Source organism: Cucurbita moschata, unplaced genomic scaffold (genome assembly GCF_002738365.1).
Source record: "Cucurbita moschata cultivar Rifu unplaced genomic scaffold, Cmos_1.0 Cmo_Scf00043, whole genome shotgun sequence".
Lineage (NCBI taxonomy): Eukaryota > Viridiplantae > Streptophyta > Magnoliopsida > Cucurbitales > Cucurbitaceae > Cucurbita > Cucurbita moschata.
Window position 1 is genome coordinate 1,813,124 of NW_019268559.1, and position 12,707 is coordinate 1,825,830.

Genomic DNA, 12,707 nt, shown 5'->3' on the forward strand with positions numbered 1-12,707 from the left:
TAACGTCAATTATATCGGATAAGGATGTTTGATTTTAATTATTTAATCTCCAAAGTAATAAAGTAACTTTAATCTTATAAAGTGAAAATAATTATTTATTAACTTTAGCAAACGAGGAATGTTTGACTAGTAACGTTGTCCACCGTCTTCAAGCAATGGATAAATTGTACTATATAATAATGTAACGGAATAATTTTTTTTTTTTCTTTTTAAAATATGGAGTAAAAAAAAAATTTAATTTATTAGTCAATTATATTTATTTTATACAAGGGAACTAAGATCTTGATGTAATTATTAAATAATATGGCCTATAGGTTATATGAAAAATATTTGTCTTTTTCCGCTATTGGGTTGCCTCGTACGGACACAAATTATCTCTATAGCCGGTAGTCCATGCTTTTCACGTGAAACCAATTTTATTTATTATTATCTAAATACTAAATTAATAAATAAAAATAAAAAATAAAAAAAAAACTTTTAAATTTTATTTTTTATCTAAAAAAAAATACAAAAAAATTTAACTTACACTTGAAAGCTGGACGGGTGAACAGCCCTACTTTTTTTATAAATATTTTTATAAGGACTCTATTATAATTTTATCCCAATAATATGGATTAAAATAATAATTTAATATAATAATTTAAATAATTTTAAATTTTATTTGTTATATTATCTAAAGAGACGGTTACGAGGACATGTTGAGATATTTAAATACGTGGGTATGCTACGTGATCGACTATTAAAAAAATTAATTTCGATGACTGATGAATTAGACTCGACTGGTGGATAGATTGAGTTTTATTTATGGAGTAGCATTCGAGCGATATATTAAGACGTCTAAATACGAAAAAAATACAATTTTGATGGGAGGATCTAATTGAAAATATTTAATAGATAAGGGGTAGATTTTGACTTAAAAAATGGATCTATAATTCTATATTTAGCCTAAAAAAATTATTTATCCATCATCTGGGCTTTTCTGTAGGCCCATTAGATTAAGTCGTATGTTGGGCCGAAATAGCCGTGAGTCTGTACGTGACGGGCCTACCCATTTTAGCCCACTATGGAACAAGACCATTTTTTTTTTAAAATAAATTTTATTAAATAACAAAAAAAAAATCAAGTTTTTAACTAAAATATTGAAATTAGAAAGTAGTCATAATTTTCAAAATTTTAAATAGGACTAATCAAATAAAAAATCGAAATGTTGAATTTAAATTCAATTAAAAATAATAACTTTTTAATACAAATATCAAATATTTTTAATATTCGTAATCATCTTTAAAATATGGTAGGGTTGTGAACCTTATTTTCGAATTAGTCGAGTTTATTCCAACTAAAAAATTTTAAACTAAAACAAATTTTCCTGTTTTTTTTAAATTAAACCTAATTCAACCTGAACAAACAAAATAGATAATCTAAACGAGCAACCCAGTTCTTATAATTTGAGTTGGGTCGTTAAGTAATTGGCTCACGAACCATTCTTATGTATAATAAGACTAACGAAATTTAATTTTGTGATTAATAGATCCAATAATAAAAAATAAAAAATATATAGATAAATTTTATAATATTAAAAGTTAAAGGAGTAGATAGAGACATAACTCACCAAGACTTATTTTATAATTTAATTATTTTTATAATATATGATTGGAAGTGAGTCATATTTTATTTGTTTAGGTAAGGCTTACATGTGAGTGACATTAATGTCATGATCATAATAAGGTAATAAAAAGACAAAATTGCCCATTATCCAATATTCCAATTTAGCTTTATTAGGTGTATACGTCGAAAATAAACATAATTTATCTACATAAAATCTAATATTTAATGCTTTATTCTACCAGCTAAAACATAAAAATAAAAATAATGTTAAATAAATAAATGAAAAATGAAAAAAGGAACACGTCACAAGTAAATTTGGTTGGTGGATTTTTTTTTTTAAAATTTAATTATAATAATTTATCATATAATAATATATTACAGAAATCTTTGTATTTTTATATTATTGTTCATTCAATACCGTAAATAAGTAAAACACTAATATACATACGTAACATGATATTAACTAAAAAAAGTCATATATTATTTAATTGATTAGTAAATATTAAAGACTTTTCTAAGTATAAATATTGATCCATAAGCTATAGTTAGGACCTTAGATATAGATACGATTATATACACATAATATTGAAATAAAAAATAAAAAGGAGAGAGAAAATATATTTTTAAAAATTAAATCCCAATTAAATTTATATACTTATAATTTTATTTTATTTTTTTCTATTTTTATTTTTATACTTAAAATATATTAACATTTTTAAAAATAGCATTTTATACATACACTTTATATGGGTAAAAATAATAAAAAATTAATTAATTTTTACCGTCAATTTAGGATTTTCTTTCTGAAAACATGTTCACAAATTTGGAAATAATTTATTTTTATTTTCAAAACTGAATTAAAAATTAAAATTTAATCATTATTATTTAATTAAGCCGCCGGAGACGGAGGGAAATTAATTAAGGAAATAATAAAGAAAACTGCTCGGATCGAGAGCGGAGAGGAAGAAGCGAAACCAATCTCGGCGTCGGAGTTCATCAAGATTTCCCATTACCGACTCGGAGGATTTGGACTGTCGAGACGAAGACACGAACCGATACTCTCCTCTGAAATTCCAGATCTTGCTCTCCTCCTTCCATGGCGAAGCACAGGCAACCTCGATTTCCTTCTCGGAAGTCGTCTTCTTCTTCTACTCTCATATTTACCTTGCTCATTATGTTCACCTTCGTCATTCTGATTCTTCTTGCCCTTGGAATCCTCTCGATCCCTGGAAATTCTGGCGCGCCCAAGGCTCATGATCTGAGCTCGATCGTGCGGAAAACTTCCGATGAGTATGTTATTATCTGTGTTCGATTTCAATTTTTTTGTTCTGTATGGGGTTGATTTTAAATTGGTTGTTTGATTTTGTTTTAGAGTTGACGAGGAGAAAGGAGAGCAGTGGGCTGAAGTGATCTCATGGGAACCTAGAGCCTTCGTTTATCACAATTTTCTGGTATTCATTTTCTCCCCTGATCTATGACGAGGGATTTTTGTTTTATGTTCGTTCGTCGCTCTCTATGCAATTTGTGTATGGAATTATGTGAACTTGGTTGCTGTATGCTGATGATACGTGTTAGATGCGTGCATATGCCAATGAAAACCAAGGGATTATGTTTACGTTTCTCTTAGAAATCCTTCTTCTCTTATGTTATGCTGAGAGGGGTTGAGGATGATTCGCATCTGTATTTGTCATTAGATTGCTTTAAGGAATTTCTGAATTGGTTTACTTTTTAATTGCTCAGACAAAGGAGGAATGCGAGTACCTAATCAGCCTTGCCAAGCCTCACATGCAAAAGTCTTCCGTTGTTGACAGTGAAACTGGAAAGAGCAAAGATAGCAGGTCTGAAATTCTCTTCCCCAGAATTCCCTTTTGTCAGTAATGCTTGATCTCTAATGTAGAAGCCTCCACGACCTCTCTTTTACAGAGTTCGTACTAGCTCTGGAACATTTTTGCCCAGAGGACGTGATAAGATTATTAGAAACATCGAGAAAAGGATTGCTGATTTCAGCTTCGTACCCGTAGGTATATATTCTTGAGCCTATTTTCCTCTTCCTGGTTTCTTCCCACTACATCCAGCATTGTTCTTCTTTTATTTTATTATGCATGGCTAAACTAAACGTTACAATCTTTGATTTATTTCCTACTGCACCTATCGTTGTGATTGAACTTTTCGCCTATAAACCAGCATTCCCAATCACACAATCGTGCGCAAGACCGTTCAAATAGACACAACTACCGTGCTAAGCTTCACATGGATGAGGAGGATTTTTAACCATGGTTGAAAAGTCGAATAACGAATATTCACTCAAATGTAGGAACACCAAAATGAATCAGATATTTAACCTATGAGCTTAACCACCTATTGCCTCTTTTTAAGAATGAAAGAGAATTGGGTTCGCGTGATCAGATGTGCCAATTTTTGTTTATTATAAGTGGATATTGTCTTGTTATCTCCTCTTTTCATATTTTGTTACTGAAGCCCACTCACAATATATGTAGAGCATGGAGAAGGACTTCAGGTTCTTCATTATGAAGTGGGACAGAAATATGAACCTCATTTTGATTACTTCCTTGATGAATACAATACAAAGAATGGAGGTCAGCGTATAGCAACAATGCTTATGTATCTGTAAGTAGTAATTTATATCCACTATGCTTGGGACTCTAACCAGGTGGTGTTATACCATGTGTGGTTCTCCCATTATTTTAACAACTTCTATCATAATTCAGCTCGGATGTTGAAGAAGGAGGCGAGACAGTGTTCCCTGCTGCCAAAGGAAACTTTAGTTCTGTACCTTGGTGGGATGAGCTTTCAGATTGTGGGAAGAAAGGACTTTCTGTTAAACCGAAGAGGGGCGATGCGTTACTTTTCTGGAGCATGAAGCCTGATGCCTCTCTAGATCCATCAAGTCTGCATGGTTAGATTTGGATGCTCTATAACTTATAATCTACCATTCATTTTACAAAGCATTATAGGTTTCAGTGATGGGCATTTATTTTGTTATTGGGATTTTTCACATCTCTCGTGTCGAAAGTAATGGGTTTTCTTGATAAAATGATGACGTTTCTTCTGATGATCGTTTATAGGTGGTTGCCCTGTTATCAAGGGGAACAAATGGTCTGCTACTAAATGGATGCGAGTAGAAGAATACAAAGCTTGAGTGGATGCGACTAAGGTACTTTCCATGCCCTAAACCATGCACTAGAATCGTAATCAAACGAACACCTAAAACAACACTACAGCTGATTTTTCATGATTCTCAAAAAACCATAAACCAAATGGTTATCAAATGGGAAATTTCTTTTTGCCTCTCAACATAGAACAGCTTGAATTGCTGAATCACCTTCACATTAAGCACGCTGTAATTTGATTGAGTCTGGTTTTGAACTCCCCACCCAAATCCCGCATATCAGCGATATGCGGAGCTAGGCGATCATATCATGCCATAAAACGGGAAAAAAGAACAAAGGAATTCTTTCCTTCTGCTGGGTTGTTTTTTCTTGTTATTGCTGAAAAACTATTCCTAAAGATGTGGTGATGCTTCATTGTTTGGCAGGTGTGGTTGAATTTTCTTGTTATTGCTGAAAATCAGAGATGCATTTGCTGTAGGGAAAACCACCATTTCTATAATTTAACCTATGAATTTTGCTGTGCTTAATGTTTTAATTAGGAGCTTACATTGTGATTGATTTCTTGTTTATGGCCACGGAGAGAATAAGAGTTCATATTTTTGCTAGAAATGCCACTTCCATATGTAAAAAGAACAAAGATTTTAAGCTTGATGTACAGCTCCCTTGCTGCAACATTCTCGTTTATTTTCTATTTGATATTACTTTATATTCTGTGTTCATTTCTTTATTTGGAAGATATCGACCATTAAATCTCATTATTATTATTATTTAATTTTGGACATATTATGATGCAGGTTTTCTCAGAAGTTAGGTGTCTCTGGTTGCAATAATTATTTTTATTATTTTTTATTTTTACAGAAAATGTAAACTCAAATTTGGTAGTTGAATTTAATGGTCTTTAATTAGAATTAACACTAGATTAAATGTCATTTAGGGACCATTTGGCAATTTTTTATGCAGAGTTGTGTTTTAAGAATCAATTTTCAACGTTGCAGTTGAGTGTATTACAGGTAAAATAGTTAAATTAATAAATAAATAAATAAATAACTTTTTAAATTTGTCTGAAAAAAAAAATAACCTTTATATTTTATTAAGAAATATTTTGAGTTTTAAAAAATTTTAAAAATATTTTAAAAATTTTCAATAATACCTTAAATTTTTTTTATTCAATAAAAATACTCAGTACACAAATTTTGGATTAAAACTGTTAAATATTTTATTAAAAAATACTAAAGTACCTTTTTATGGGTAAATATAAGATATTTTTGAAATAAAGTATTATCGGTTTCTAAAATTTAATTTAATTTTTTTTATTAGAGAAAGCACTTATTAATTTAATCTTAAGATCTCATGAATTAAACTTTTATTTTAAATAGGAAAAATTGATAACTTGAAACAATTTAGAATTATTGAGAAAATAAAAATTCAGAAATTCAGTGCTCCCTCGCTGCTTGCTTACTGCTTCGCGTGGATCAAATTCCTAATAACATACTGCAGAATTCCACCGTGATCGAAATATGCCAGTTCCACCTGCACGTTACAAACAACCACCCAAACATTAGCTTTCCACATCATGGAAATGCCAACCTCGGTTGTTCGAGTCATTCAACCACGGTTCGGGGAAAGTACCTCTGTGTCGAATCTTAGAACGCAACCGAATGACTTTCCAGTGTCTGTCACCACCGTCACGTTCTGACCAGGTCTGATTTCACTCACGTTGCTTGGAAGATCGATGGTGTAACGCTCGTGCCCGGTCAGCCCGAGAGACTCGGCATCTTCCCCTGCCTTGAAACATAGAGGAATAACGCCCATACCGACCAAGTTGCTGCGGTGTATACGCTCAAAGCTCTTTGCTATAACTGCTTTTACACCCTGGGAGTGATAACGAAAAACACTAAACAATCCAGGAACTGCTGTAGAGTTGATCTATACTAATGCAAAAAGAATAAGACATACCAGAAGCATTGGCCCCTTGGCAGCCCAATCTCGTGAGCTTCCGCTACCGTACTCGGCACCAGCCAGAATGATCGTATCGTGCCCCTCGCTCTTGTACCTCTGTTAACGAACATATAATCAGGACGAGAATGGAGAATCTATGCCAGTGTTCACAGGCCAATCTCGAAAAGGAAAATTTATTCATATCGATACCGAGAAGATATTACCATTGCAGCATCGAAAACAGAAAGTTTCTCCCCACTGGGGATGTGGATGGTCTTGGGTCCAACTTCCCCCTTCAACAGTTTATTGACTATACGAATGTTGGCGAAAGTGCCACGTGCCATAATCTCGTCATTCCCACGGCGACTGCCATAAGAGTTGAAATCTCGTCTATCGACCCCACGTTCGAGAAGGTACTTAGCAGCAGGACTGTCTTTATGGATGCTACCAGCAGGTGAGATATGATCAGTAGTAATACTATCACCAAAATTGAGCAAGCAGAACGCGTTCTTAACTCCGTGAGGCCCCGGAGGCGACATGCTCATATCCTTGAAATAAGGAGGCTCATGGATGTATGTCGAGGCCGAGTCCCAGGAGTATAGTGTTCCTTCTGGAACCGATAACTGGTTCCAGGTTACATTTCCTTCTGTGATCGCTTGGTATGTGGCCCGAAACATGTCAGGCAGCACGTTCGACTGTACGACCTGGTGGAGCGGTAAATAAGTTACAACTACAACTACGCAAAAACTCGACTGCGAAAAAGAACTTCAAAGTAAAGCAGCTTACTTCAGCAACTTCTTCGCTGGTTGGCCAAATGTCCCTAAAGAATACTTTCTTTCCATCCTTTCCCACCCCAATAGGTTCACTTTCAAAATCAATATCCACCTGCAAAATAGTCTCTCAGTTATGTTTTTGACAAGTTATCTCACATCGGTCGGTTGGGGAGGTGAACGAAACATTCTTTATAAATGTGGGGAAACCTCTCCCTAGCATACACGTTTTAAAAATCTTGAGGGAAAGCCCAAAGAGGACAATATCTGCTAGCGATGACTTGGGCGGTTACAAATGGTATCAGAGCTAGGCACTAGGCGATTTTCCAACGAAGGGGGTGGACACGAAGCAGTGTGCCAGCAAGAACGTTGGGCCCTGAAGGGGGGTGGATTGAGGGGTCCCACGTCAATTGGAGAAGGGAATAAGGGCCAACGAGGACGCTGGGCCACAAAGGAGGGTGGATTGCGAGATCCCATATCGGTTGAGGAGGAAAACGAAGCATTGTTTATAAGGGTGTGGAAACCTCTCACTAGCATACGCGTTATAAAAACCTTAAGGGAAAGCCTGAAAGGGAAAGCCCAAAGAGGACAATATCTCCTAACGATGAGCTTGGGCTGTTACAAATGGTATCAAAGTCAGACACTAGGCAATGTGCCAACAAAGGGGGTAGACACGAAGCAGTGTGCCAGCAAAGACGCTGGGCCCTGAAGGGGGTGGATTGAGGGGGTCCCACATCAATTGGAGAACCCGAAGGAGGGTGAATTGTGAGATCCCACATCGGTTGAGGAGAAGAACGAAGCATTTTTTATAAGGGTGTGGAACCTCTCACTAGCATACGTGTTATAAAAACCTACAAAGAAAGCTTGAAAGGGAAAGCCCGAAGAGGACAATATCTGCTAGCGGTGGGCTTAGGCTGTTACATCTACCGTCTTTCACCATTTCCAATGCAAAAGAGAGATAGGGAGAGAGTTGTAGAAGGTACTTACACTGCCAGCAAGAGCATAGGCAACCACAAGAGGAGGAGAAGCAAGGTAGTTGGCCCTCGTTAACGGGTGCACACGACCCTCGAAATTTCTATTTCCCGACAGTACGGCTGCAGCAACTACATCTGGACATTCAAATATCATCAACAAAGTGGTTAGTATAATACCCGAAAACAGTACCCGCAATCCACCTACTGCAAACGGTTACCATTTTCGGTTATCGCCGAAGCAACGGATTCATCAATATCTCCTGAATTTCCAATACATGTGGTACATCCATACCCAACTATATTGAATCCTAGCTGATTAAGATACTTTTGCAAGCCACTGCAGATGAAAAAGTGTAGTCACATACGGTATACGAGTAATCTCTCTCTCGAAGAAAGTAAATATAATACCTCTGTGCCAAATATTTGGTCACGACCCCCGAGCCGGGAGCAAGACTAGTTTTAATCCAGGGCTTAACCTGATAACGGAAGTCGAAATGAAACGAGTTACTATGAGTTTAACATTGAGAGAAAGGAATCATATTAATAGTGGGAGAAAACAAAAATCTAACCTCTAGCCCAAGCTCACAAGCTTTCTTAGCCACCAATGCAGCTCCAAGCATAACACTTGGGTTCGAGGTATTCGTGCAGCTGGTGATAGCTGCAATTACGACATCCCCGTGCCGAAGCTGGGCTGGGGATCCATGAAAACTGAACTCTGCAACCTTGGCTTGAGCTTCTTTTGGTATGGCAAACCCCTAAATCATCATTTATTAGTATAAAAAGATTGGAGTAAACCTCTCCCTAACAGACGTGTTTTAAAACCGTGAGACTCACAACGATACGTAATGGGCCAAAACAGACAATATCAAGAACCAACGACGCCGAGGTAAACATCCTTCACCTTGAATCCAACTCTATTGTCGAGGCATGCGTGCCAATCTGCTTTCATTTCTTTTAAGGGAACTCGATCGTGCGGTCTGCAAAATCAAGAGGAAGAATATACGTTTAAATAATGCTAGATTAATATTCTCATTCATACACAAGTAGTTCTAGTATAACTTAAACTACCTTTTTGGACCTGATATGCACGGTTCAACGTCCGAAAGGTTCAGTTCGATATGAGAGGAGTACACTCGTTCAACTTGAGGCTACGTTAAGTAAAATCTAACTCAGACATGAAATGGTTCTAATATCGAGCGATTTAGTGCTCGTAAGGTGCGCGAATGACAAAGAAGTAAAGGAGGATATTTCATATTCACCTCGCTGTAGTCCACGAACATCTTGTTAGCTCGCAGATACGATTCTATCATAGAAATCTAAAAGATAATTCCCAAGTTAACACAATGAACAAAAGCAAACATGAAGAACGTCAGTACGAGCGTTTACTGACCGTTTCATCTTTTCTTCCGGTCAGTTTTAGATACTGCAAGGTGACATGGTCCACAGGAAAGAACCCCATTGTTGCACCGTACTCGGGAGACATGTTGGCAATTGTGGCACGGTCGGCCAAAGATAGTTCACTCATACCTTCCCCTGCAAGGACCTCCCATTAATCTCTTATAATAACTATTTTCAGGCACGTTCGTTACACGTTTTCATTTCTCGTATCGTTATATGCTTCAGAAGTTCGATTCGGCTTACCATAAAACTCCACAAACTTGCCAACAACACCATGGTTCCTGAGCATTTGAGTTACAGTCAAAACCAAGTCCGTAGCTGTTACACCATTTCTCAGCTTTCCAACTAATTTAAAACCAACGACGCCGGGCAAGACCATGCTCATGGGCTAAAATCGAGGAGAAAAACGAAAGACGAACGACGTCAAACGCTTTCCAGCAAGATAACAAAAATATAAGAACAGGTACAATTTCTCTACCTGTCCAAGCATTGCAGCTTCTGCTTCTATCCCACCGACACCCCAACCAGCAACACCCAATCCATCGATCATCGTCGTGTGTGAATCAGTTCCCACGACACTATCAGGATAAAGAACGCCATTTGTGTTGAACACTACTCGGCCAAGGTACTCCAGATTAACCTGAAACATGATAACATTATTTCATCATCGCTATCGACAATCCTGCATGCTAAAGCCTTATAAGACGTGTATACGTTTACCTGGTGAACTATACCAGATCCTGGTGGTACGACAAGCATGTTATGGAACGCACTCGATCCCCATTTCAGAAAACCGAACCTTTCTCTGTTTCGTTGAAACTCGAGTTCCATGTTTGCTTTTACTGCATTTTCTGTTTTCGCTACGTCAACCTGAACCGAGTGGTCAATGACAAGATCTACTGGAACCTGCACTCATCGTATTCATATGCCATAACTCAATGTTCAACCGTTCGATTATCAGCTAGAATCAAGTACGATTGACAAATGTACAGAACAAGAATTTAAGTTGTTAACAGCTCACCAATGGATTAATCTTGTTCGAATCACCACCGAGCCTGTTCATCGCATCTCGCATGCAAGCAAGATCAACAACAGCAGGCACACCAGTAAAATCCTAAATGAACACAATTTTCACACATCAAAATCAGAACACAAATCCATGACAAACTTTCAGAAACAAAATGCTGACCTGAAGCAACACTCTAGCAGGTTTGAATGGAATTTCAACCAGTTTGGGAGCGGTGTTCTCCCAGTCAATAATCTTCTCGACATCGTTCGCCTTAACGGCAAACTCATCGCAGTTTCGAATGGCCGATTCGAGAAGTATCCGAATCGAATATGGAAGCCTCTCTGCCAAAGAAACATTCACTCAACAATCAAAATTTCAACCTATTATACTCCAAGCATAGAGAATCAAGTAAAGGTTTCAACGAATCCCAGAAAAGTTGTGGAAAGAAAAGCTCCGGTTCAATGATTCGAAAGGGAAAAGTCACAAGAAAGACAATCAAAGTTCATATGAATCAAACAAACAGTACAAAAAAAGCAAGAACACTCACCGATTCTAGGATCGTTCAGAGCAGGCAAGCTATAGTACTTCCCAAACACACCCCCTTCAGGATTCTCAAGAGTCTTCAAAATGCTACTGAAAGGGTTTTGAATCGCTGTAAAAAAACCCAACAAATCCAAAATCAGAGATCAAAAATAAAGGAGGCCCCAAATGAAACCGAAAGCAAGCCACAAAAAAGAAAGATCGATTTGAATCGAATAGCAAGTACCCATTGATGCGATGGATGAGAAGCTCCACAAGCAAAGAGAGTTGAATCAACTAAGAAACCAAGACAGGGAGGGAGGGAGAGCGAGAGAGAGACGAAGGCGGCGCAAGAAATGGTGGAATATTATACGTAGCGGTTAGCCATTTTATATGTCTCTGTGGGCCTCCGGGTATCGCTGAGGCGCAAAAATCAGTCACAAGTGAGCAGTCGACGCCTCTCTCAAATCTCAACTACCCAATTCGTGCACTTTATTAGTTTCTTGCTAATTTCATTGATCTCGAAGCATTTTCTGGGATTAATTGATCGGGATTTGTGTTCTTCCTACAGTTTTATCCAGATTTTAACATGGGTTTGCGTTTGATTTACTTTTCACCAACATCATTATGCATTTTGAAGCCAATTTTTCGTCATTGTTCTTGATGGGAAACTGGGATTTCTAGATATAAAGCGTTGATTTCTGAATCGATGAATGGATGAGGATAAGATTATGAGTAATTGATAAGAAATGGAGTGAAATAGAGAATTAACATATTTGTTAAAGGAATGTTGAGGAAATTGAAAGATCCATGAAGAACCCAAGAGCCGTCATTTTCTATACCAGCAATGAACAAAGGCGACCGCTTTCAAATTCAGATCGAGGAATCTGACAGCGAGTGCTGCTGTTGGTACGAAATTTAGTTTTAATATTCTTAGATTGGCGGCTTTTGGCCAAACCTAGATTTGATATCCTCTTTGTGTCTTTTGTGCCTTCTACTTCCACGTGGTTTGGGCCGTGTGGCCGATCATTCTCTCGGACCAATTATTGATCATCACGGTAAGCTATTACCTCACCTCCTAGCTAATCAGATGTGAGCCCTCCATTAGGCGGATTTCTCTTTTTGCTCCTCTGCGTACGGTGTATTAGCAGCTGTTTCTTGTTGTTCTTTCCCTCCCAAAGGTTGGTTTTTACATGTTACTTATTTGTCCGCCACTAGAAATACCATTTTCCGCCCGACAATTTTTTCAACTGGGCAACTCTTATTAAATAAAGAACTCAACCATAAATATTGAATTTAGTTGATTCGAGTTGTTGATTCAAATTTTTGTGTTTAATAAAAATAAAATATTAATAAGTAAGCA

The 12,707-nt window shown here is 36.9% G+C and overlaps 2 protein-coding genes across 2 annotated transcripts; one reads left to right on the forward strand and one right to left on the reverse strand.

Annotated features, from left to right (window-relative positions):
- The first annotated feature begins 2,518 nt into the window (after positions 1–2,518).
- LOC111433654 (probable prolyl 4-hydroxylase 10) lies at positions 2,519–5,455 on the forward strand. Its single transcript, XM_023070771.1, has 8 exons — positions 2,519–2,895; positions 2,978–3,056; positions 3,346–3,443; positions 3,529–3,626; positions 4,104–4,233; positions 4,335–4,522; positions 4,692–4,780; positions 5,162–5,455. The coding sequence occupies exons 1-7, from the start codon at positions 2,702–2,704 to the stop codon at positions 4,763–4,765; spliced, it is 861 nt and encodes a 286-aa protein (XP_022926539.1). The 5' UTR covers positions 2,519–2,701; the 3' UTR covers positions 4,766–4,780; positions 5,162–5,455.
- A 631-nt stretch (positions 5,456–6,086) lies between these two features.
- LOC111433852 (aconitate hydratase) lies at positions 6,087–12,058 on the reverse strand. The gene is made up of 20 exons (XM_023071101.1): positions 11,592–12,058; positions 11,373–11,477; positions 11,006–11,166; positions 10,838–10,930; positions 10,537–10,722; positions 10,295–10,456; positions 10,060–10,204; positions 9,809–9,951; positions 9,678–9,734; positions 9,487–9,566; positions 9,320–9,395; positions 8,988–9,173; positions 8,827–8,894; positions 8,637–8,755; positions 8,432–8,553; positions 7,461–7,559; positions 6,899–7,378; positions 6,693–6,791; positions 6,366–6,608; positions 6,087–6,266 (listed from the first exon to the last, which is right to left on the reverse strand). Exons 1-20 carry the CDS (start codon positions 11,593–11,595, stop codon positions 6,192–6,194), a joined length of 2,703 nt encoding a protein of 900 aa, XP_022926869.1. The 5' UTR covers positions 11,596–12,058; the 3' UTR covers positions 6,087–6,191.
- Positions 12,059–12,707: the final 649 nt, after the last annotated feature.